Raw genomic sequence first — 26,668 nt, forward strand, 5'->3', positions numbered from 1 at the left:
CTCGCCCTACTGTCCGAGTGCTTAGCTTACAGAAACGTACCACCTCTATGCAGACAAACTGATCCACCACATGAACCGTATCATCACACCAACTAGATCTAGGATCCAAATTCACCGCGTCTGCCTTGATGTTCATAAAACTCCACGGACCCCCTCTTGCGCAGTGGAACCCAGAACGATATGTGACCACTTGGTTACGGTGCTGTCCTTTCAGCACCACGATTCGAAGGCCGCTCAAAATAAATAACCCTCATCATCAAGATCTGTTGCCTACGCCTAATAGTCCTACTAATCACTTACATTTATTATTATTATTATTATTATTATTATTATTATTACAAATAGAAGATTATCACTTCTCACAATGGTGCTCATTTAGTAAAATTTGATCAAAGCTGAATCAAAGTCTCTCAAGATTACATAATGATTCATTAGTATTTTACATAACAGAGCTGAATATAATAGCATATACTGTCGCATAGTAGGTCTATAAGATGTTACACCAAAAACACCTCAGTCATTTCTTATCTGAAGCTGAATAGTCCCCAGAAATTCCTCATGAGGCCAAAACTCAACAGCGCCACTAGGCAGGATATATGCTCTGATTGAAACAAAATAGGCCTACAAGAAAGGCTTATAGTTTGTTAACACCATCGGCTTTAAATCACTCACAAAACAGTAATTCAAGAAGATCTAAATGCATATTCCCATGAAACTGATTCAGATCAAATGATTGGCATGCAGTTTGGACATTTCACTGGTAAAATGTGAAGAATTATTGACAGTGATGATGGCCTATTATGAATAAGAGTTTTTCTTGAGACAATATGTGTGGGCACAGTCAGACTTTGGAGGACGCATTTTATGCATATTCTATAACGGTATTCAATAGTCTGTCGGTACAAACTTTGATTGAGAAATTATGACATCATTCTATTTTTTTTCTTTGTGCTCCCTCACCTAAACCACTGCTCACCAATATGATCAAACCCTATAGATGCGTGATAAACTACATACACATTGATTGAAGGTTTAGAACTTACAGGGAAACCTTGAAACGTTTTGAACATGCCGTTCCTTGTTTTTAACTCAAATCCTGAGAAGCATCTTCACGGTTTCCTAGGAAACCTACCTCCTCACAGTAGTTGACTGGTTTGAATTATAGATTTGAGACTCAAACCCCCGCTGTTTGTTTGTTTGTTCAAGCCTTTAAGTGAGGAGAGAACAGTGATGAGTCGAGAGACAGAGAGCGAGATGGAAAGAAAGAGAGAGAAAGAAAGGAAAGAGCCCTTTCCCGTTAAAAAATACGTTGTGTGCCTGCCTGGAAGGCTAATGGTTTGTTATTGAACTATCATTGACGAGTCTCCCAGAGCTGGACCTCCTGGTAGCCTTTAAATCCACCAGCCATTCCAATTTAAGCCACCAGGCTCAGATATCACAGGGCACAACGCTCTGATGTGGCCACAGATATCATTGGAACTCAACCAAGAAGAAGCCGGCTCGAAGGAGCCTTGTCCTGTGGGTTCCGTCTATGAAAGAATATTTTGGAATCGCTTGTGTATTTGCTAACCAGAACTCCCCCTAGCTGGGACCGACATGCTGTTCCCATTTTACCAATGGCTTCTCATATAACAACTAAAAAAACATTGCCTGACATCACTCCAGATGAGGAATGTTTGGTGAGTATTTATGACAAGTTAGTCAAAGTGATGCATACAGTATTTGTGCGGTTTTCCCTCTCCGGCCGGAGAGTGTCTTTCGTGCTAAGATAACCAGTGTCGGTTTGGGTTTAGAAGCTATGTTGAGTGCAGGGAAGGCCCCTAAACAATTGCATTGGGGACCATAAAAAAAGCTTTGAGCTCTGTCAAATGAGCATCACCACCTTCATGCATTCAGTTAAGTGAAGACATGGGGCAGAATTGAAGACATTAGAAACAGGCCAAAGCCTTTTAGATAATCACGCCTCCAGGAATACAATACAAGCTGTATCCAGCACAATACAGAAGAAAAGAAAGAGTGTATGAGAATGACATAACACAGCCAGGGCTTCAGTATATGAGATCTTAATTGTGAACAAAATATTATCTCTTGAAATTCAGGACCACGGCATCAAACAACCCATATTATCAAGGGATTTGGTAAGACCTTTCTGTTCTTAGTGTTTCACACAAAGCAACAACAGTGATGAAATTGAGCAGACTTCAGAGCAACACAGAGAAGAGCCAGACCACACACAAAGTGGAGGTGACACTACTTCCAAATAATACATTCTTTAGTTCATACGTGTAATTTGATGTCTCTGTTCTATCCAGTTAGCACATGAGCCGGTAATTTCCCTAATCATATTGCATTCAAAGCCAGAGAAGATCCTTTAGAATTTAGTCAAGATAAAGAATGTCGTCTCCGGTCTTTGCTACTAAATCTACAAATGTATTTGACGCTCCATAAAAGTTAGTTACAGCAGAAAATGAATAAACAAGATGTCGTCAACATCTACAGCTGGCCTGGGCTATGAAGAAGGCAGGATTCAAAACCAAGTAGCCTATTGTTTTTCTTCACCACGTCTCATTACCAACCATTCTTATTATAAAATCTCATTTGTAATAGAAAATCCACACACTGCAGGTACTCTACGAACCCTCAGAAAACCCTCATCATTTGATACCAAATAATAGCATAAAAACAGGCACCTTTAAGTGGCACCTTAATGCATTTTGAGTGGAGAGCGAGAGCCAGATCAATTGATTAAAGAGATCAATGGCACTGAGACACCGACCGGACACACAGCTCATTTTGAGGGTGCGCTGCTTGTCACGAGGATGTGTGAGTGTGTGTGTCTGTGCAATGTACCATTATACCACCCCCCCCCCAACATCAATTAAAGCCTTTCCATTTGCCTGCCCTTGTACACTATTAGCACTTGTCTCTCCGTCTCTGTGTGTCTTTAATCTTCAGGAGATGTTCCCATTGATGGGAGTATTGATTTGATGTTCAAGCTCTCCCTTTTATCTAGTGGCACTGGAATGCAAAGACCTACAGAGGAGAGCCACTCCCACCCCCATCCCCAGCATGTTGGGCTTTAACCCTCTCCTGGTTGTCTATGTTGCATTAGAGGACAACCTACATCTATCCCATCTATCCTCCGTCCTCAGAGAAAGATGCTACTGATGATCCTCACTGATTTAGAAAGTGGGGGGATTCACAGATTAAGGTCAGTGGATCAGTGACAGATGCTAAGACACTGTAGACAAGACAGAGTTAGATGGGCAATGTTTTGCTTCTGAGCAGGTGAGGAACTAAGCTAATTACTGCTCTGCATGGTGGAAACCTCAGCCTGGTCCAGCGAGTGTAGGCAGAAAGGGAAGCTTCTCCCCGGAGTTCTGTGTAGAAGGAGTGACTCACACTGGGTGCGTCCCAAATGGCACCCTATTCCCTATTTAGTGTACTACTTTTGACCTTCTGACTGGCCACTTCTAAAAGCAGAGTCAGCTTCTCCAGCAGCAGTCAGTCTTCCAGGAGTAGGCAGAGCTCTGTGGGAGCCAGCAATGAGCCGGCAGTGAGCCAACCCAATGAGGGCACAACCACAGAGCAGCACTCCTAGCCCCAGGGGGTCCCTCTGTGGCCCAGCATCACAGAGAACCACTGTCATCACTGGGTTACACTCCTCCCGGTCCGGGCCATTTGGTTAGAACGCTACCCTCCGCCCGGGTTCTCTAGAGAACATGGTTGCCAGTGGTACTGGGGACACTGCCAAGCTGCCTAGCATAAGGGTGGCATTGAGCAATCGATAATCTGTACAAATAACATAGTAAGCCTCCTCACTGTGTAATTTTCACCCCAAAATAAAGTACCATGCATGGCTCCTTCTCTCGCTCTCTCTCCCTCTCAATCTCAACCTAAAAAAAGTTGCTGAGAGGGCCGGAGTGCACTGCACGGTTTGAACATGGTCTCGCATGACTCTGTGCACTCCCTCCATCCCCGCTGAAACAATGGGCCTTATTTGTCCTACAGTCGGGTGAATTGTTTGCCGATGATTTGTCATGTAACTGTGCGGTTGCACATGTGAACACTGCTCCCCCCCAGTGAGCTCCCCGGCAGCTGCCTCCCTGCCTCTGCTGCATCCCATAATTGCTCCCTGACTCTCGTCTTCCAGCGCGGGGCTCGGCGGAGCCAAGACACTAACCAGGAGCAGCTTCTCAGCTTTAAGGCCACAGTGTGGTCCTCAGATGCAGCCGAGATAAGTCCCCCGGCCTCGTTTCATCGCGCTCCAACAGAAACATGGAAAAGACGAGTGTGTTTGCCTTTACAGCACCAGCCGAGCCCACTCCTTCCAGGCAGGCTTCCCTCCCTGCTACTGCGTCTGGGACTTGGGATATGCTGGGAGGGAGGCTGCTGGGGAGTGGGGATGGTGCTGACATCACATTATCCATTACGCAACTAAAGACCCCCCACTGCGGCAAAACGAACATGACCAAGCACACAATGCCACAACGCTAACATCTGACATTGTTGCCTTCTTATACATGGAGTTAGTGTTGTCCCCAATTTGTTATCCACTGCATTTAATGAAGTTCTTAATTCAGAGCTGAGGGGCCACAGGTGCTGGGATGGACGTAAAACAAAGAGCAAGGTTGAAGATAGAATAAAGTACCTGACAACTGGGTTTTAAATAAAATAGGTATTTGCACATTTTGCTCCATTTGTGACAGCCGCAGTAGGAAAGAGAAGGTGCAGTTGAGACTGAGAGTGGATCGGACCGTTGAAAGGTTTCCGTCGCACTGTGCCCGGTGGAGGAACTGCTGTGTTGTGTTGCTCAGGTGACACACACTGACAGACCTGGGCTTTATTTTCCATGGTAAACCACAAGAGGTTTAACCTCGCACAACTGTACACAATGAAACGAGCGAGACACACAGACAAGCTGCAGACAAAACCATCTACATGGAATCTTAACACAACGTCCTAGCAACAACACCTAAACAAGCACAGTATTCTGTACATTCGAAAGGTAACATTCACTGGGTAATACAAAGACCAGAGATCACATCACATAAAAGCATGTCTTATAGAGGAAAGTCCTTCATGCATGTCATCTCATGGTAGTTAGTAGTGAGGATATTGTCTGTGTCCCAAATGGCACCCTATGGGCCCTGGCCAAAAGCAGTGCACCCTATATGGAATAGGGAGCCATGTGGGACACAGTCAACCTCTTGGACCTGCCCTATGCTACATGCACATTCTGCACAATACTGTCACACAGCAGCCATGGAACAGTGAGTCTGCAAGGCATATTTTTCTCATGAATCTCAATCCGTTTTAAAATGTGCTGTGTTTGACGTCGTGACTTTGATTGTGTCCTCCTCCATGTCGCCCATGCAATTCCCTCTAAGGCAGCTCTCTCTGGTAAAGTGACTAAAGAACTAACCCAGAATCTAAGAAAATATGTACTGAAACAAACACTACAGGTTTATCGGGCTGTTTAAGTACTAATAATTAACATTAGTTTATCATATCAGTTAAGTTAGGCCTATTAAATAACATTACACTCCCTATAGATATCATATCCACTTCTAAACTTTGCATTAGAAGCAGAGCGTACTATGAGCATAAGGGACTTTCAGGGACTTCCTTCCCTGTGGTAAAATTAACCTAACAAACATCAACAGTCATCTCCCTTGTTTCCCCTCATCAAAAATGTATCACATTGACCTACTGTTTTGTTAATGAATGTATAATTGAAAACAGTATTCCCTGGGCTGGCTTGAATGAATGAGAAGGGAAATCTACTTGAGCTGGGATAGCTCTCTGCTTTTAATGAAGACAAAGTGACAACGTCTAAATCAGCACATTAACTTGGAGCCCTCTTTCTACTAAAAAACCCCCAGGATGGATGGGAGGAGGAGGACGATGATGGCATCCCTTTGAGACTTGGACCGCAGAGAGAGGAGAGGAGAGGGGATCTGGGTCCTCAGTCACAATGATCTCATTCTAATACGACTAGCTGCTGTAAATCTCCCGGGTTGGACATGTTCTGGAAAGGAGATGGAGCAAGCGGACCATAAAACGCCAGGGAGTCGTCCGTGCATCCCAAATGGCGCCCTATGTGGGGAATAGGGTGCCATTTGGGACGCACATGTCCTCTGTGCTGCCAGTCAGTTTGACTTGATAAAGACCGTCCACTGTCTGTCTCCCATTCAGAAAAAACAACCAACTGCAGTGAGTGGCCTATTCCTCCAGGAACACAACTCTTAGTCATCAGGGCATCTGCTGCTCCTCTTAGGGGGAGTGATGAGTGTTTTCTTTCTCCTAATATACACATGCTCTCCCAATGCATTTTAAACATCCGTCATGTCTTTAACATGTTTCAAGGAGACCACAATAGTCCCTGTGCCCAAGATAACCAAGGTAACCTGTCTAAATGACTATCGCCCCATAGCACTCACTTCTGTAGCCATGAAATGCTTTGAAAGGCTGGTCATGGCTCACATCAACACCATCATCCCAGACATCCTGGATCCACTCCAATTCGCATACCACCCCAACAGACCCACAGATGAAGCAATCTCTATTGCATTCCACACTGCCCTCTCCTACCTGGACAAGAGGAACACTTATGTGAGAATGCTGTTCATGGACTACAGCTCAGCGTTCAACACCATAGTGCCCTCTAAGCTCATCACTAAGCTAAGGACCCTGGGACTGAACACCTCCCTCTGCAACTGGATCCTGGACTTCCTGATGGGCTGCACCCAGGTGGTAAGAGTAGGCAACAACACATCCGCCACACTGACCCTCAACACAGGGGCCCCTCAGGGATGCGTGCTTAGTCCCCTCCTGTACTCCCTGTTCATCCAGGACTGCGTTTCTGCGCACGACTCCAACACCATCATTAAGTCTGCTGACGACACAACGGTGGTAGGCCTGTTCACCGACGACAATGAGACAGCCTACAGGGAGGAGGTCAGGAGACCTGGCAGTGTGCTTCTACATCTGCATTGCTTGCTGATTTGGGGTTTTAGGCTGGGTTTCTGTATAAGCACTTTGTGACATCTGCTGATTTGGATTTGACAACAACCTCTCCCTCAACTTCAGCAAGACAAAATTGCTAATCATGGACTACAGGAAACAGAGGGCTGAACATGCCCCCATTTACATCGACGGGGCTGTAGTGGAGCGGGTCGAGAGCTTCAAGTTCCTCTGTGTCCGCATCACTAAGGATCTATCTTAGTCCACACACACCAACACAGTCGTGAAGAGGGCAAGACAACGCCACTTCCCCCTCAGGAGGTTGAAAAGATTTGGCATGGGCCCTCAGATCCTCAAATAGTTCTACAGCTACACCATTGATAGCATCTTGACTGGCTGCATCACCGCTTGGTATAGCAACTGCGTGGCATCCGACTGCAAGGCGCTACAGAGGTTAGTGCGTACCACCCAGTACATCACTGGGGCCGAGTTCCCTGTCATCCAGGACCTCTATACCAGGCGGTGTCAAAGGAAGGCACAGAAAATTGTCAAAGACTCCAGCCACCAAGTCATAGACTGTTCTCTCTGCTTCCGCATGGCAAGCGGTACCGATGCACAAAGTCTGGAACCAACCGGACCCTGAAGAGCTTCTACTCCCAAGCCATATGACTGCTAAATACTTAGTTAAATAGTTAACCAAATAGCTACCCGGACTATCTGCATTGACCCTTTTTGCACAAACTTTTTTTGACTCATCACATACGCTGCTGCTACTGTTTATTATGTATCCTGTTGCCGAGTCTCTTTATTCCTAGTTATATGTACATATCGACCTCAATTACCTGATGTACAGCTGATGTACTACTCTGGAGGAGGAAGAGGACATTGAGGAAATGGTGGCAAACGTGGAAACCAAAGAGGCAGAGGAAGAGGTAGAGGCCGAGGGGCCCCTGCACATCGACTCGGTACTGGTACCCCATGTATATTAGGGCTGTCTTGGTCGACCAAGGGTTGGCTGTTCTTTCGACCAATCAAAATGTGTTTTAATCAAATCAACTATATTCACTGAGCTTGTCTGATGCTTTAAGCACACTGTTAAATAATGAATTTACATGTTTGTAATTTAGCCACCAGATGTTGAAGCGGTCCAATGGCGGTGAGCTTTACACCACTCCAGCCAACGCTTGGTATTGCGCATGGTGATCTTAGGCCATGGAAACCCATTTCATGAAGCTCCCGTCAAACAGTTATTGTGCTAACGTTGCTTCCAGAGGCAGTTTGGAACTCGGTAGTGAGTGTTGCAACCAGTAGTGAGTGTTGCAAGTGCTACGCTCTTCAGCACTCGGCAGTCTCGTTCTGTGAGCTTGTGTCGCCTAACACTTTGCGGCTGAGCCGTTGTTGCTCCTAGACGTTTCTACTTCACATAACAGCACTTACAGTTGACCGGGGCAGCTCTAGCAGGGCAGAAATTTGATGAACTAACTTGTTGGAAAGGTGGCATCCTATGACGGTGCCACGTTGAAAGTCATTGAGCTCTTCAGTACGGGCCATTCTACTGCCAATGTTTGTCTATGGAGATTGCATGGCTGTGTGCTCGATTTGATACACCTGTCAGCAACGGTGTGGCTGAAATAGCCGAATCCCCTAATTTGAAGGGATGTCCACATACTTTTGACCATGTAGTGTATATGGATGATTTATAAAGCCAGGCATATTTAACAGTTAGGCTATTGATTATAGACCTAATTAAATTGGGTTTCCTCTCTCCTCACTTTTCTTAGACAATTAAAGCAAGGGCTGTTTTCTCGTCCCCTCATTCTGCTGCAGCCTCAGTTAACATCAGTTAAATGCACGGACTAACCGTTCTTATTTAATCTTTTGATAGGAATAAGAGGGGGACACAATGTTCTGACACAGAGACTCACAGAATCAAAGGTTTGATATATGAGAGCGTGTGAGTGGCCAGAGAGAGGCGTTAGGCTGGACTGTGCAGGGCTGGACTGTGCAGGGCTGGACTGTGCAGGGCTGGACTGTGCAGGGCTGGACTGTGCAGGGCTGGACTGTGTAGGGCTGGACTGTGCAGGGCTGGACTGTGCAGGGCTGGACTGTGTAGGGCTGGACTGTGTAGGGCTGGACTGTGTAGGGCTGGACTGTGTAGGGCTGGACTGTGTAGGGCTGGACTGTGTAGGGCTGGACTGTGCAGGGCTGGACTGTGTAGGGCTGGACTGTGAAGGGCTGGACTGTGTAGGGCTGGACTGTGCAGGGCTGGACTGTGCAGGGCTGGACTGTGCAGGGCTGGACTGTGTAGGGCTGGACTGTGTAGGGCTGGACTGTGCAGGGCTGGACTGTGCAGGGCTGGACTGTGTAGGGCTGGACTGTGTAGGGCTGGACTGTGTAGGGCTGGACTGTGTAGGGCTGGACTGTGTAGGGCTGGACTGTGTAGGGCTGGACTGTGTAGGGCTGGACTGTGCAGGGCTGGACTGTGTAGGGCTGGACTGTGTAGGGCTGGACTGTGCAGGGCTGGACTGTGTAGGGCTGGACTGTGTAGGGCTGGACTGTGTAGGGCTGGACTGTGTAGGGCTGGACTGTGTAGGGCTGGACTGTGTAGGGCTGGACTGTGTAGGGCTGGACTGTGTAGGGCTGGACTGTGTAGGGCTGGACTGTGTAGGGCTGGACTGTGTAGGGCTGGACTGTGTAGGGCTGGACTGTGTAGGGCTCTGTATAGGCCTGTAGGATAGTTAGTTAGGGTGTGTCTGACAAGGAAGTTTCGCTGTGGCACTGCTTTAACTGATTAAGGCATCGAAGCATTCATTGTTGGAGCTGTTCCTTGAATGCTGCCTGCCGTGGATGGCTGTGAAATGGTTAAGGTGCTGCGAAGGTGCCTTTGACTGTTTGAAGTCGTTTGCGGTGAGGTGTACCAGGTGCATACGCGGTTACCTGCTTCTCATTGTTTACTGCTAACTCCCTTCCGCTAGCGCTCTCTCTCTCTCTCCATTTACTCCCCCTCTCTCCCCCTCTATAAATCAGATAAGGTTATGAGAGAGAGGAGAAATAGAAAGAAGCTTGTTTTACACTCTCTCTATCCTACCTCTCTCACTGTTTATGTTGCGTGTTTCCCGCATACATGCATATACGTTAACGCACACACACACTAACACGAAGAGAAGGCAAGTCGTCTAACCACACTACACATCACCATCACTGTATTCACACAAGCTCTTCGACTTGGCCTTGATATACAGGATGTATGTCAGAAACCCAGCCACCACAATGCCTATGCACACACTCATGCACGCCCACACACACACACACACACAAATAAACACATGCACACACACATATACACATGTGAACATGTGCACACACACATCAATGCTATGAAACCTGCACATCAATGGCCCAAACTACAGTGATATGTGAACTAGGTCTGACAGCCTAACAGTGAACCAAAATGTTTCTAACTCTGTCTGCAACAAACAGAGGTGTGACAGAGGTGGGTGGGAGGGCCTTCAAACAGGCGTCATCACATCTGAGGCAGAAAGGGTCTCCCTCTGTATCCACAGCACACAGTCTGCGTCCCAATTGGCACCCTATTCCCTACATAGTGCACTTTATTCTGGTCAAAAGTAGTGCACTGTGTAGGGAATAGGGTGCCAATTGGGATGCAGGCCTTCTGTATCCACTACACACAGTTGTTCCCTTACAACCTCCCTTTAAGCTCAGGCACTAAAGCACAGCTCCGTTGGCACAGAGCTCTGCGGTTCCAGCTGAAATGGGGGAGCGTTACGTTAATAACTTTCATGTCCACCATTAAAAATCTTGATGCTATTTTTTGAAGCAAGATTTTCTTTTTTTCCTTCTACCCGCCTCAGCTTGTTTGATATCTACAAAGACCTTGCGCTCTATCCCATAAGTAAAGCTCTATTTTAAGTCGTGAAATGGTTTCCAGTTGGCTCCAGACGATCATAGGGGGAAAACCACAGAGAAAACCACATTCCATAACATTTGAAAAGCAGCAAGTAGCTTGGCGGAACTGGGTTGCCTCTTGTTTAACTTGTGGAGTTCTGAGGAGCAACTGAGGCTTGGGCTCTGAGATGAAATGGCTTTAACATCCTCACTCACAACGCTGGGGTACAGCATCGGCTCAGTAACTACCACCACACCCACCTACTCACTCACTCCTGTTATTACCTTTCTATTATTGATCTTTTCTCTCTCTCTGCAGGGCCCGTAAGTAAGCATTTCACTGTTAGTCTACTATGTGGGTCTTTCTATAAACTAGGGTACCAGTGAGGATTTCCTACACTGGACAACTTGTTACAGCTGTTGTTAAGTCATTGATAATAATCTGCCATTTTTAAAAATGTCATTACATTAAGATATAAGGGGATCATAGCTATATTCAATAAAATTCACGAGTTGATTTAAAACCTATGTTTAACCCTTTATCATGGTTGGTATAGAGATTAGCCCTGAATCACTACAAGTGGTGCGGAGCAGACCAATTTATTGGATGCGTATGACAGCTCCCAGAAGCGCTAGAAGTATGAATGATCTGACTTCTGCATAGGCCGCATCGCAGTAAATGCTGATGTCGGATTGACCATGCAGAGCCTTTTATGAGGACGACAACATCTGTTGGCTTCAACTTGGCTTTCCATACAAATCATTCCATTAAAAAAAGAACCTGATTTTTGGTCACTTTCTCATTAGAAAAACAGTGATGGTGAGATTCAAATGGTGAGATGAATGCTACCACTATTCATGGCTTTATTATGTGTCCCTGCCTCGGCCACATAGGCTACATAACAATCGCCATGCATCCAATCTATTTAGTCAGGCAATGTCCACATTGTTCTCACACATTTTAGAATGTAATTTGAATATCAATGCATTGGCAAAGGCCTAAAATAAAATCATTTTTCTTAAAGTGGTGATGGCCTACTTTTCTTTGACACTTTTTGCATGCATTTTTGGAGGAGGGGATTTCTATATTAGGCCCTATATGTACAATTATATAAATGATACACTTGTATAACATTGACGTCCTTGAAAATTACAATGAAGTGCTTGAAAAAGTCCCTGAAAGTCCTTGAATTTGACTTGCCAATGTCTTTATGAACCCTGCTTAAAGGATGTATTGTCCTAAGCCTATGTTGTTGTATAGATGGAGTTATGGGACAATTTGCATATATTCACTTTTATTCCTCTAAGTGCACATCCCTTTTCATTTAGTTTCAAACCATTTTGAAATGTTGATCCCAATGTCACACATTGACCCCATCATTTATGGAAAGACCCATGTGTGCTTTCCCATCTAAGAAAAAGTAGAAATGAACTTGGTTACATAATTTCTCTCTTTACTTCTCACTCTCTGTTTCTCTTTCTTTCTCTTTCACACACCTGCTTTTATACGGCTGTGTGTCTCTGGGAGCCCTCCCTGCCTGCAGTAGGCAGTGCATCATTATCTCAGGGCCTCTGTCTCAGGGATGAGCACACACACGAGGAACCGGCTCTGACAAAACATATCAGCTTACTTTTCATGGAATGTCTGAGACTGAGACCTACAGGAATGATACAGCTCAACACTTCAAACAAACCACCTTGGAAAACAATCCAGCCAGTCACTAATTTCATTGTCTTCTACACACAGTGGAATCAAGTGCACAATGTGTGCCTGATTATCCTTTCCCTGACTAAACATTGTTTCAGAAACATTGTGATGACAAAGAAAAACGGTTTGAAATGGATATCAGATCGTTTGAGAAAAAAATGTTAGGGGGCATTGCTCTTAATGTTGAACAAAGACTGGCTGAGTTCCCCTTTGGAGTCAATGATGGAAAAATAAACAAACAAATTAATTCCATCCATGAAAGAACAACAGGACTCCATGTTGTGATTGGAGTTGGGAAACGGCAGAAACGTTCTGCCTGTCTGTGTGATCTTTTACTCTTTCTCTCTCTTTGGGATTTTGTTCCATAAGATTTACAGGGCTATTCTTCAGTCACATGCTCTTCCAAACACGAAAACTTTTCATAATTCAATGAAAATGAATCTAAAATACCTTTCAAATAAAGTTATTTTAATGTTGGTAAGTATGGGGCCGACTGTCCCCAGCCCTCCGACTGCCCTGCTCTCTACCAGAACCCACACTTAGCCAAGCACAAACATATGGCCTTATCTGATTAGATGCTACAGATACATACCCTAACATGCCTATTCTTTCTTGAATGGCTAGGCTGAACCCAAGAAATCCACCATCCTTGCATGTCACCACAGATTTCACTTCCCACCTCCCCAACACAATATAGGTCCTCTGTAGCTCAGCTGGTAGAGCACGGCGCTTGTAACGCCAAGGTAGTGGGTTCGATCCCCGGGACCACCCATACACAAAAATGTATGCACGCATGACTGTAAGTCGCTTTGGATAAAAGCGTCTGCTAAATGGCATATTATTATTATTATTATTATTTTATTATTATATTATAACATGCAACTTTGAAAGTAGACCATTCCATGTTTCAACTTACAATGCCAGTGCAGCTACCCAGTGCAGCTCTGGGACAAGGAGTGTGTCCCAAATGGCCACCCTATTCCCTATACAGCCTGGTGAAAAGTAGAAACTATATAGGGGAATAGGGTGCCATTTGGGACGCAGCAAATGAGTGGTTCCACAAGGCCTTGGGCTGAACCTCCCTCTGCTGGGGTCAAGCCACAGCCCACTAACACCACTACCCAGCTCACCCTCCCCCACCCATCCACCAGGCCGGGCCCCGCACCCTGAATGAGCCAGTGCCCAGCCCTAGACCCGGTGGAGCCACCCCAGCCGCATGGGGCAGACACACATGGGTGTGATCACAGTGGCCTAATCCTGCCCCATCTGATACCCATCTACCAGTAGCCCTCACCCACAGCCTCACCCACCCACCACCGCCGCTCTGGTCTGGTTCTCTCCTGCTGCTGCTGTTGTGTGGTTCTGCCGCTCTGCTCTGCCACGGCTTGGCCTGTCCCTCACAGCAGGGGGCAAACATCACATGACCACAGCAGAAGTGGGCAGAACAACCTGTGACGGAGGGCTGTGTTCATGTGTGGCCTCTTGAAAGGCACCAGCACAGCTTGTAATAATTTACAGTGATTTATAATCATGTTATAGAATTAGTTTATGTAATATATGCATTTGTAGTCATTTGTTATTACTAGAACCATTTAGAATAAGATAGGCCCTACACCCAAACACATCATTGTAATACTGTGAATGACATCCATGACACACCATTTTATAACACGCCTCATCCACATTGGATGGGTAGAAGCAAGCAACACAGTATTATGTGCGTGTCCAACACGGCTCAATACACTAAGACTTTCCTCACTGTTACAAGGCTTACAGTAGGACTGTTTATCCCAACCTATTGAAACGAAACATCGCGCAGCAGCCAGTCACATGCTTCACTCTGTGATGCTATGGCTACCTGTGAAATGATAGTGATTAGGGCAACAGTAATAACGGACACAGTTTCATGTGATGAGGGAAAATTCCACCCGAGCAGGCCTGCACAAACATAGCACATCAAGATGAAAGTTCCACCCTGCTCTGAGCACACATGGTAAGGCCCGTCGGAGCCGGGGAAGACAGAAGACACACAAGTGCAAACAGGTTGTAAAGTTCCTTACAGAGCCAGATAAAAGAGAGAGCACATGGCAAATTGTCATCTAGGGCCATGCACACACCATTCAGCCACCCATATATAAAACGCCTGTCAACAAGAGAGAAGAGGACTGGCCACCCCTCAGAGCCTGGTTCCTCTCTAGGTTTCTTCCTAGGTTCCTGCCTTTCTAGGGAGTTTTTCCCTAGCCACAGTGCTTCTACATCTGCATTGCTTGATCTTTGGGGTTTTAGGCTGGGTTTCTGTACTGCTGATGTAAAAAGGGCTTTATAAATAAATGTGATTGATTGATTGAGAGAAGACAACAAACCCCACAATAACAACCCTCTCTCTCTCAAACAGGCTTTGTGTGAGAGTGTGATTTGAAGGAGTCAGGCGCAGGAGGGTAAATCACAGAATACAGAGTTTATTTCGTAGACTGTTGACGCTGGATAGCGTCAACAGTCCAGTGTGCAAAACAGGCGCACTGGAACAAATACAGGCACACAGGGAAAATATACCCCGGCAATACAAAGTACAGGTAGCTCCACCGAGCTCCACTCATCTCACATGAAACAATTACCCACAAGGACAAGGGGGCAGAGGGAACACTTATACATGGACTAATGAGGGGAATATGAACCAGGTGTGTGTAATTGACAAGACAAGACAAATGGAATGATGAGATATGGAGCGGCAGTGGCTAGAAGGCCGGTGACGACGAACGCCGAAGCCTGCCCGAACAAGGAGGGGAGGCAGCTTCAGAGGAAGTCGTGACACTTTGTGAACGGACACACCCCATCATCCAACACACTTGTATTTCATAGTGGAAAAACAGAAGAGTGATTTCCTATCCTAACCCAGGCCCAGATGCTATAGATGAGATGACATCACAATGGACGGGCCAAGAACCACGGCTTCATTCACAACCATTAAAACTGAGTCAATCAGCCAAGTGACCCAGGAGACTGTCACTCACTCTACCCAGGATACAGTGTCCCCAGCCTAGACACTGCTGCTCCATCGAGCCCCATCACAGACCCACAATGCCTCCTCCCTATCTAGCTATCTATCTTCATTTTTGATCTCCAGTCCCCTATTGCACAGAGCTCGGCGAACTCAAAGGTGCCCGCATGTTTTGTTCAGCCATCTTCATCTCCTTTCCTCTTGCTTTTCTTCCGCAGCAATCACTTTTTTTCATAAACATCATCCTAAAACATGAAAGTGATACCACCCTCTGACATCAATAATCTAAAGTTATGGTTATATAAGCAGGGGGATTTTTTTCTCTTTCCTTTTATGAAAAAGTACATGCTGTATGTATATACTTTAAAATATGATTCATCTGGGGAAGGTGATGCTGTTTGAAAGTGCCATGTGACGGCACTATGAAGTACAGTAACAAGAAATGATACAAAACCTGGTTCCCATATGTCACATGGGCATTAACCTACGAGCCACCTATCCAACCCCCTTGTAATTTATTTTCAGTTAGGTAAACAGGAAGCAATATGAACATGTCTAAAACTACAGTGTCCTAGTAACACAGGTACCTCAGCCCCAGATTGGAATTTGGAAAAGTCAATGATTCGATAATTACACATCAAAGGGGTAGAAAGCAGGTTACCGCATGTTCCCGGGGCCTATATTTAGTCATATTTGCAAGGTGAAGACTCGGAAGGAAGCCGTTCTATTTAAACCCCCCTGTGCTGTGCCTGCCTGTGTGATAATCATCTTCCTGTAGTTTATTAACTGCAGTCTGAGAAGCTGAGCATCTGGGCTGTCAACAACAGCAATCGAGCCGCCGTTTGGTTTGCTCCCATCAGCCAATGGGTCACCTGGGTGCAACATCCCCCCACCCCACCTGTAAAGACCTCGCAGACAAATACAAACACGGGCCCAGGATGACCAAGCTGTGAGTGGCTCCTGGCAGAAGCCTCTAGTACAGGGTTTCCCAAACTCGGTCCTCGGGACCCCAAGGGGTGCACGTTTTTGGTTTTTGCCCTAGCACTACACAGCTGAAATAATCATCAACTAATCATCAAGCTTTGATGATTTGAATCAGCTGTGTAGTGTTAGGGCAAAAACCAAAACGTGCACCCCTTGGGGTCCCGAGGACCGAGTTTGGGAAACCCTGTACAAGTAGACTAAAGAGTAGTGTTTATTAGAGACGCTCTGACTGAGCCTCTCTCAGATTCGTGAGTAGCACTCTTGTAAAAAGCGGTGGAGTTATAAAACATGTTAGTCATTGAAACTGTGATTTTGAGTAGAAGACTATAAAAGTGCAGCAGATGCTGGAACATCCACCTTTCAGGAGAGCTCTTTAATATACTCAAAATTGGGGTGTGGGGGGGAACAAGGAAATAAGTGCATGAATAATTACAGCTATAAACACCTCAGGGGATTCAACAGGTTTCTGATATTTTCTAAATGTTTCCGCCTCTTAAAATAGGCTTGTACATATTTTATCTTGAGGCTTCTTTATAGCCATCCACTTCAAAGCGCTGAGGATGAGAGCCCCTTATCGTCATTTGTATTTAAATCTGCAGCTTCTCTGTCATTTCCTGCTGTTCCTTTATTAAAGGCCCAGTGCAGTCAAAAACTTGATTTTCCTGTGTTTTATATATATTTCCACACTATGAGGTTGGAATAATACTGTGAAATTGTGAAAATGATGATAATGCCCTTTTAATGTAAGAGCTGTTTGAAAAGACAGCAATACATTTCAGCTTGTTTTGGTGGGATGGAGTTTGGCCTGCCTGGTGACCTCACCAGGCGCTAAATTAGTTAATAGACCAATAAGAAAGAGAGTTCCAAACCTCTCTGCAAAGAACAGCAAATTTTCTGTTTTCCCCTCCCCACTTAGACCACTCCCAGACAGTCATAGCTAAATTATTCCTTGAGAAATTGCTCTTTGCTAAGAAGCTATTTTTGTTTCTTTTTGACCATTTTAATTAAAAACAATCACAGTAAGGTACTTCATTGTTCGCCAGAAATTATTTGATATTGAGATAAAAATGGCTGCATTGGACCTTTAAAGCATTTGCTAACTCTCACCTGAGGCTCAGAGAAAGAGAGAGAGAGAGAGAGTGTGTGGTCTCACCCCCTGCATCCCCTGGCACCCTATTCCCTGTATAGCCCTGGTCAAAAGAAGTGCACTAAATAGGGCCTAGGTTGACATATGGGACACAGTCACTCCCGCACACATACAGCTGCCACTGCTAGCCTGCCCTGTCCCACCCTTACTGTACAACACAGCAACATCATCACAAGTTGCCTACCAGGATGCTTTTAGTTGGTCTCAAAGTCAAAGGTCAGGACATAATGTACAGGATATACATTCTCTGACTGACACGGCTTTCTCTGAATGTTCTGCTACGGTCAATACATCTATTAGGCTCCTCTGCCACACCTCCACCATCATCCTTGTTCATTTAAATAATCTCATGCTTACATGTTAAATTACAACAAGGAGCAGTTTTGGAGCAGTCCCAAGTTTCCAAGTAGTTTGTTCACACACACACACAAGCGGGCGCAAAGCTGCTTTTCTTTAGCGGAGCATAATCCAGCACCACTGTTTCTTATCGTTGTCAGTCAGAGGCACAGAGCCCCAGCCCCTGGGCTTGTATGCAGGGATTACAGGGCCTAAGTCAGTGTTCCTGCTTTTGGTTACCTAGGGACTAGGGGGCTAGTTGAACAAGCCAGTGTAAACAGCACTTCACAATGCCAGACGAGGATGTGTGATCTGGGGACGTGCGATCCTGGGCTTTGCTTGTAATGAATCCCTTGATCTGGGGAAGGACAAACACTTAAGGCACAGATAGTTCAGCACAGAAGCAAGGCAGAGACACACCCACAGACAGAAAGAGGGAGAGATACGGAGAGGGAGGGCTGAACTGGTAAAGTAACATTTTTAAAGATTGTATCCTGTTTCCTGTATGACGATACTCAAAAAGTTGACTGACAGAATTTAAGCGGAACACCAAAAAGCTCAGTTAAGAGTATTACGCCACTCATGAAAATTCACTACGAAATATTTGAAACAACTAGCTGGCCTTTTAAAATGTTCACTTGCTCAAGATTCAATACAATGAAGAAACAATGTGAACACATCCGCGATTAACTGTTCTTTACATTCGAATTGAACAGGTTAAGTGGGATATGATTTACAGCCGCCCCAGTCTGTCTGCTAGACATGTTAGTGCCTGTGATCCACACGGTGAAAACCACATCTTCCACATCACAGGCTCTCTGGGCTCTGATGATTGTCCTGACATTCTAGCCCTCCATGAGCACAGCACACCGCAAACATCCTCCTCCGGGGCCACATCACCCACTGGGATGCAAGGCCATCAGAGAGAAGAGGGAGAGAAAGAGAGGAGATAGGGAGGAGAGGAAAGAGGAGGGGAGAGAAAGAGGAAGGGGGATAGAGAGAACAGAAAGAAAAGAGGAGAGGAGAAGGAAAGAAGGAGAGAGGAGAGAAAACAAGTGTATTTATGGAGGCGAGACAGAAGGTAAGGAAGAGAAAGAGAGGGGTGATTGCAAAGGAGATTAGAAGAGAGGCATGATGGGCAGGACACCATGAGGAGGCAGAGAGCGGAGAGAGATGGATGGGCAGGTGAGGAAGAGTGCATTATGGTGAGGATACCATGAAGAGGGAGAGAGAGAGAGGAGAGAAATAGATATATCAGGAGGAGTGTATTCTGGTGGCTCTCATTTAGAACCCTTCATCCGCAGGGGTTTGACTCCTTCAGATGAACCTCTTCTACTGATCCCCTCCAATTCAACAAAGTCTTCTGGTAATCCAAAGCATTACACACACCCTAACCCTTCTCGCTCCACAGCTACACACTCAGGAGGAAGCTTTGTTCAAAGAAAAGCTAGGGAAATCTAGTACAGCATCTGGGATTGTCTCAAATCGCCTTCTTTAGACACTCTCTCTGGAAGGACAACTGATATCTACATTAATGTTACAGCCAGAACATAATTCCCTGGCATGTCCCATGAAACATCGCTGTAATAAGGGTATTAGGACGTGTTTGGCATAGAAGGAGCACGCTTTCCAGCCTCATGTGTTTTCTTTTGAGACATTGTAAAACGATTTTTGTAAAGAGAATACATTTTTGTGAAATTCTTTTGAAGAGTTAATAACATTAATTCTAAAATAATAAGGAGTGTGAGTCAACTGTCTGGGGGAAGAATCAGCTAATTAGACAATCTGTTTATTGAGGCCTTTCAACTAATTGAAGAAATGTACATATTTTATAACAAAATGGTTTCAAATACTCCTTTCAATAGTCGAATACTAGTCTTATAATAGTCTTATATATTCTAACAAAATTAATTATTACCCTGTGGATAGTCTACTCTAAAAAGGCTAGTTTTTACAAGGACATTTTAAATGCCTAAACAAAAGTTCAACAGACAAAAATAAATAAAAAAGGAGAATATTTATTTCATAGTTTCTGGGAGGTAAATTCACTAATTGCTACCAAAACAAATAACAAAAAAAAAGCATCGACCAAGTCAAAACCGACAAATGAACCCAGCTAAAACAATTAGGTGATAGAGCGCCTGAGCTGAGATAGAAGCAGAAGAGCGCCCGCCTCTGGGTGAGGAGAGGTGAAGACAGGCATCACCTTGTTCAATGTAAACATTAGAACTGGAACACCAAACAGGAGGGGATCCACAGCCCTGTTTCCCCTCGCGTCCCACTGCCATGTCCCATGCTATAATCACCATCTACACCCTTCCTTTCAAGTGGCAGGTAGATAGATCTACAGCTACAGTACTGCTATTGCTGCTGGGTAATTACAAGGGACGCAACAAGTGAGCATTGTATGGAACTGTGGAGACACACACACACACACACAAGGAAGAAAGTGCTCTTTATTCCCAAAACAATCTTTAGAACCTCCGTGCTTCGCACTGCGGGGCAATTAAGGATAAAACGGGGGAATTCATTTATAAGAAGAAAGAGGTAGTGACACATTCATTTCTGGACATAACACTGAAATAATATTATATATTATATAATTCATAGTATTGTGTTTACTTTGTAATGACAACTTTATAATGTCTCAATAAAATGTGTTAATTATTTTATGATCTGATGCATTTGGAGACAAATGTAGCCACTGCATAGAGCCTAATAATACAAACAGAAGATTGTTTTTGTGTCTCACACACTCGCATACATACACACACATACAGACACAGACACACACACTTGACACTTTTAGGTCATTTGAGTGTCAACATGACTAGGTCTCATATCCAACCCCATTTTAACCTGAGCTTCTGATTGTGCTAGCGTTTCTTTCAGAACACTTCAAAGAAAGACTGTTGGAAAAGACTTTTTAAAACACCATGCTTAATATTAGAGTGTTTGCTGCTTTCACAGATTTAACAAAATGTGCATCACCTAATCAAAGATGCATAGTTCCTTATTAATGTTTTATGTTATAAGCTACCAATACCCAGAAAACCTACAAAAGTGTGAGCAAAGGGAGTGAATCAACACAGTGTCAGTTAGTCACACCTCAAAATAAGCTTTGTTTTTGATGTGCTACTGATTCAGACCATACTCAAACTTGTATGAGGGTGCGGATGTATACTTAATATCAGAGAGTAATACATGGCAGTACAGAAATAAACATCTACTGGTGTACACATGACTTTTCATTGTTGTTTTAGACTTTCTAATTTCCTTACAGTTTGTTATCCTTGCATTTGACTTTCAGGTATAGACGTTTAACTGATGATGCACCCGTTATCACAAATTGATTCATTCTGAGTCTTATAATAATCCAACAGAGTGATTAACTCTACATTGCGATGTGGAAGGTAACGTGTTGTGGACTTACAGATGGTGACACTGATCCGCTGGGGATGTATGGGTCGGGCAGCATGAGAAACGGGTACCCTGGATACAGTGTTTTATGCATTCCTCCATCTTGATGTTTGGAAACTGTGGAGTGAGACAAAGATGTGAGATAATATGTTTTCTCTTGTTCACTTACCTTCCAAATAACTTTTTAGCCTACTGTAGTTAAAACTGGTATAATAAGCAAAAGTATTTTCAACAAATAATGATAGAGAGTTCTTCGACAAATTGTAGGTTACAGACTTGTTTTACTACTGTCACATATTTGTGTGACAAAGTGACAGCCCTAACCTTGCATTGCATCACAAAAACAGCCAAACCCCAATCCCTTGTTGTTGCTTTTGTTGTTGTTGTTGTTGTTTGTTACTCACCACATTGGGCTAGCCACTGATCTCTAAAGTCTAGAGTGTGATGGTAACAAAATGTGTGATGCATCTTTACAGGCTGTCCAAAAAGAGGGTAATTGATCCACATGGATGTTTTCAACTCCCTTTAAGGTAATTGCATGAGTGGACAAATGTTTGTGATTTATCATATTCAAACATTGATACTGAACTAGAGCACATTTATAAATTTTAAATAACGTTTAGCTGCCTTTAAATGTGAGGTTCAGCACAGGCAAAAATCAATTTGTGTTTTTGACAGAATTGGCACCATATAGGGGCAAGAAATAAACCTAATGTAAAGCTGAAGCCTACTATATACTTTTGGTTTTCATTAGGTCTTTCAGAATGAAGTTACTTTAAACATTATTACCATGTCATAACCTATGTAGCCCAGGGAATGCAACCTCACACAATATTGTCAGAAATCTCAGGAAACGTATTTCACTCACTGCGATACAATTTGCCTACTTCAGCTACTGTCTGAGTTTGTTAGTTCTTACCGCAGTCGAGATGCTCCCGGTGTTTCTCTTGATAACCTCTGTGTTCGTTTTGCTGTCCCCGTCTGACCGCCTGAAAGTGTCCAAAGCAATGACAGTAAACATAGATCAGTAACCTGAGAATAACTTTGAACAGGCCAGGCGACAAAAGTTTCATACTAAGACCCCTCAACAACCCCTTTCAACCTTACCAACAGCGCATAAGAACTCTCTCTCTCTCTTGTACCTACCGCTGCGTTCGGACTTTGATTTGTCTCCGATTCATTCACCAGAGACGACTTGAGGTCAGCTAAGTCCCTTTCTGTGAAAGCGTTTTCTTGAATTTTCTCATCTTGATCGCCTTCATCCTTAAAGGATATCATTTCATCGTTCGCTCCGAGATCATCTCCTCCGCCACTACTGAGCTGAGGCATGTTGCTTTGAAAATAAAAATTCCTGTCCTAGCCTAATTAGAGGTGCACTCCTCAGAAAAAAAGAAACGAAACTTTCTATTAATCTAAACCACCCAAGTTTGTTGCACTCAGATACGGCCAAAGTATTAAACTAAACAAAAGTTGCTCTGCTGTGGAGCGGCCCTGCAAATTGAATGTAATGTAGCCAGGCAGCAACAAATAGCGCATTTGAGCTCAAGACAAGGCGAGGACTCCCAACATCAAAGAGCGCCGACCGGTGATTGACAGATTCAATGACTTGTTGGGGGTTGTACAATTGTTTCCGCAGAGGGTACAGTTCTTAAAGAGACATCACCTAAGAACCTGCTGGGCATTAGCCCATTCAGGACTTTTAACACTTCATCATGGATAAAGTTACTTGTTTTTAACAAAGGGGACATTTTGTATGAGCAAACGATCTTTCAGATTATTGAGCATTGATAGATCATTCCCACAACGTTATCTAATGTGTAACATTGTTATAACATTGTTATACATTGTTATATATACATACACACACACACACACACACACACACACACACACATACACACACAGATACAAAACCTAAAACCATGTTATCCCAGCATTTGTGAAGTTGTAGAAATATTTATTTGACATTTGTATTGACATAGTGAGAACATCAGAGACATGTAGGACATCCCCTGTAAACCATCATAAAAAGACTCAAGCTCATCAATAAAAGAGGCATGGCATGTCTCGCTAGTCTCTACAGCGCTTGGATTTTGTTGTAATCTCCAAAAACAGCAACTGTCTAGAATGAAACTGTTTGATTGATGGAAAAACACAATTTGGAGGGGAAAGGGAATGTAGTTCAAAGATGTAGACCAGGAATATGGTGTCTTGTCAAACAAGTATCTGTCTTTTCAATTTTTTCACGTCAATGCATTTTTGATACTGATACAGTAGCATGGTCTTCTGAGTTTTAATTGAGAAACATTTATACGCTCCCATGCTGTGACTTAATATTTGGTTTAATCTGTTGCCTTGAATGAAAATGATGAACCACAACTGGGAAATAGAATGAAATACAAACAGAAAATGTGCCTAGTATTTGCATAAAGCTGCATATTTATCCAATATCGGCCATGCATATGAATAAAAATATTAAAATGAGCTGTTTAATGTATGCAAATCTAAATTATAAATGAGTTGTTTAAACTCCTTGTTTATTCACTCTGATTAAATATGGACAGCTGTTTTTCACAGAAGCAGTTTCACTATGTGGCTTACTTACTTTAAGTTCTTGATTCTTTGGCACTTTTTGTGTGTGTGTCTCTATGTGCTCACATTGGTTTCACATATCCTTGAGGTGGGGTATGCGCTTGTTCCTTTGTTGGACTTGACTATGTGTGAGTTTTGGATTTGATTAATATGATAGATCTATCTTTGTCGGACTCCAAAACATTCCTTATCAGTCTTTGTGTGTGCATTACTCACTCACACACCAGTCTCTGTATCCCCATCTCTTATCTCCTCTATGGTAATTGCAGACATGACGTCAGATGTCAGTAACTTCTACTCTCTGCTCTGCCTTAGGGGCAGGAAACACCAAAAAAGGAAAGAAAATAGACAAAAAAATCTCAGGCTGCCGACACTAGCACTTCATGTCGAGAGACAAATATGTACCATTGGTAATATTGCTTCAGGCAACAGTTTACGGAAACTCAATGCAAATATTAATCAGTCACTTGAATGTTTATGGGTTAAATTTAGAGCAAGTTTGTAAGACAGAAGTATGTCTGTGGTGGTGAGGTTGTACACTTTACAAGCAACGTAATTATGTGGCTTTACAATGATGTGGAATCCTGCAACGTACATTTCTCAAGTTCCACATAAGTCAAACCTGTTTGTTATATGTCACTCCTAGTGCGCTGTTGTCTATTGTGAACAACACTGACATATCAAGTGACATTTTATTTACATTTAGTCATTGAGCAGGACAGACACGAGTCAAATACACTACCGGTCATAAGTTTTAGAACACCTACTCATTCAAAGGTTTTTCTTTATTTTTACTATTTTCTACATTGTAGAATAATAGTGAAGACATCAAAACTATGAAATAACACATATGGAATCGTGTAGTAACCAAAAAAGTGTTAAACAAATCAAAATATATTTGAGATTTGAGATTCTTCAAATAGCCACCCTTTGCCTTGATGACAGCTTTGCACACTCTTGGCATTCTCTCAACCAGCTTCATGAGGTAGTCACCTGGAATGCCTTTCAATTAACAGGTGTAACTTCTTAAAAGTTCATTTGTGGAATTTCTTTCCTTCTTAATGCGTTTGAGCCAATCAGTTGTGTTGTGACAAGGTAGGGGGGGTTCACAGACGATAGCCCTATTTGGTAAAATACCAAGTCCATATTATGGCAAGAACAGCTCAAATAAGCAAAGAGAAACAAAAGTCCATCATTACTTTAAGACATGAATGTCAGTCAATACGGAACATTTCAAGAACTTTGAAAGTTTCTTCAAGTGCAGTCGCAAACACCATCAAGCACTATGATGAAACTGGCTCTCATGAGGACCGCCACAGGAATGGAAGACCCAGAGTTAACTCTGCTGCAGAGGATAAGTTCATTAGAGTTACCAGCCTCAGAAATTGTAGCCCAAATAAATGCTTCACAGAGTTCAAGTAACAGACACATCTCAACATCAACTGTTCAGAGGAGACTGTGTGAATCAGGCCTTCATGGTCGAATTGCTGCAAAGAAACCACTACTAAAGGACACCAATAATAAGAAGAGACTTGCTTGGGCCAAGACACACGAGCAATGTGTCCAAATTTGAGATTTTTGGTTCCAATCACAATGTCTTTGTGAGTCGCAGTGTGGGTGAACGGATGACCTTCGCATGTGTAGTTCCCACCGTAAAGCATGGAGGAGGAGGTGTTACGGTGTGGGGGTGCTTTGCTGGTGACACTGTCTGTGATTTATTTAGAATTTAAGGCACACTTAACCAGCATGGCTACCACAACATTCTGTAGCGATACGCCATCCCATCTGGTTTGGATTTAGTGGGACTATCATTTGTTTTTCAACAGGACAATGACCCAAAACACCTCCAGGCTGTGTAAGGGCTATTTTACCAAGAAGGAGAGTGCTGCATCAGATGACCTGGCCTCCACAATCCCCCGACAACCAAATTGAGATGGTTTGGGATGAGTCGGAACACAGAGTGAAGGAAAACCAGCCAACAAGTGCTCAGCTTATGTGGGAACTCCTTCAAGATGGTTGGAAAAGCATTCCAGGTGAAGCTGGTTGAGAGAATGCCAAGAGTGTGCAAAGCTGTCATCAAGGCAAAGGGTGGCTATTTGAAGAATCTCAAATATAATATATATATAATATATGTTTAACACTTTTTTGGTTACTACATGATTCCATATGTGCTATTTCATAGTTTTGATGTCTTCACTATTATTCTACAATGTGGAAAATAATAAAAATAAAGAAAAACCCTTGAATGAGTAGGTGTTCTAAAACTTTTGTCCGGTAGTGTACATTTATCAAATACTTCAGGTGCGCTTGATTTAGCTTGACTGGTACTATGGAACCAATGGAATAGTCCCAAAAGTGCAAACTCCTCCCACCCTACACTCCAGTCAAAGGTCGTGTGAGCAGTCTTCTGTAAACTTAAGTCATGTTTTAAACCACTCATTTAATACTTTTGTCTAAGTCGGAATGAAGCTTTGAACATCAGCTGAAATGGATAGAGTCCATTGACCAGAGAGGGAAATTAGATAATGAAAATTAAAGGTTCCTCAAAGAAGAGGAATACCAACAAAAAATCCAAAGTTCTTCCATTTTCCCTTCTCGGATATTGCTAAGC

General features: G+C 43.7%; 1 protein-coding gene across 2 annotated transcripts in view; it reads right to left on the reverse strand.

The window, feature by feature from the left end:
- Window positions 1–23,042, reverse strand: part of tcf7 (transcription factor 7) — a 58,478-nt gene extending 35,436 nt beyond the window's left edge. For both annotated transcript variants that reach the window (XM_084170243.1, XM_084170244.1), the window contains exons 1-3: window positions 22,612–23,042; window positions 22,385–22,454; window positions 21,479–21,582 (exon numbers count right to left, since the gene is read on the reverse strand). In XM_084170243.1, the coding sequence (XP_084026369.1) occupies window positions 21,479–21,582; window positions 22,385–22,454; window positions 22,612–22,794 (357 nt within the window). In that variant the 5' untranslated portion in view covers window positions 22,795–23,042. The remainder of the gene's footprint in view (window positions 1–21,478; window positions 21,583–22,384; window positions 22,455–22,611) is intronic.
- Between the last annotated feature and the right edge of the window lie 3,626 nt (window positions 23,043–26,668).

This window comes from Coregonus lavaretus (assembly GCF_964263955.1).
Source record: "Coregonus lavaretus genome assembly, chromosome: 10".
NCBI lineage: Eukaryota > Metazoa > Chordata > Actinopteri > Salmoniformes > Salmonidae > Coregonus > Coregonus lavaretus.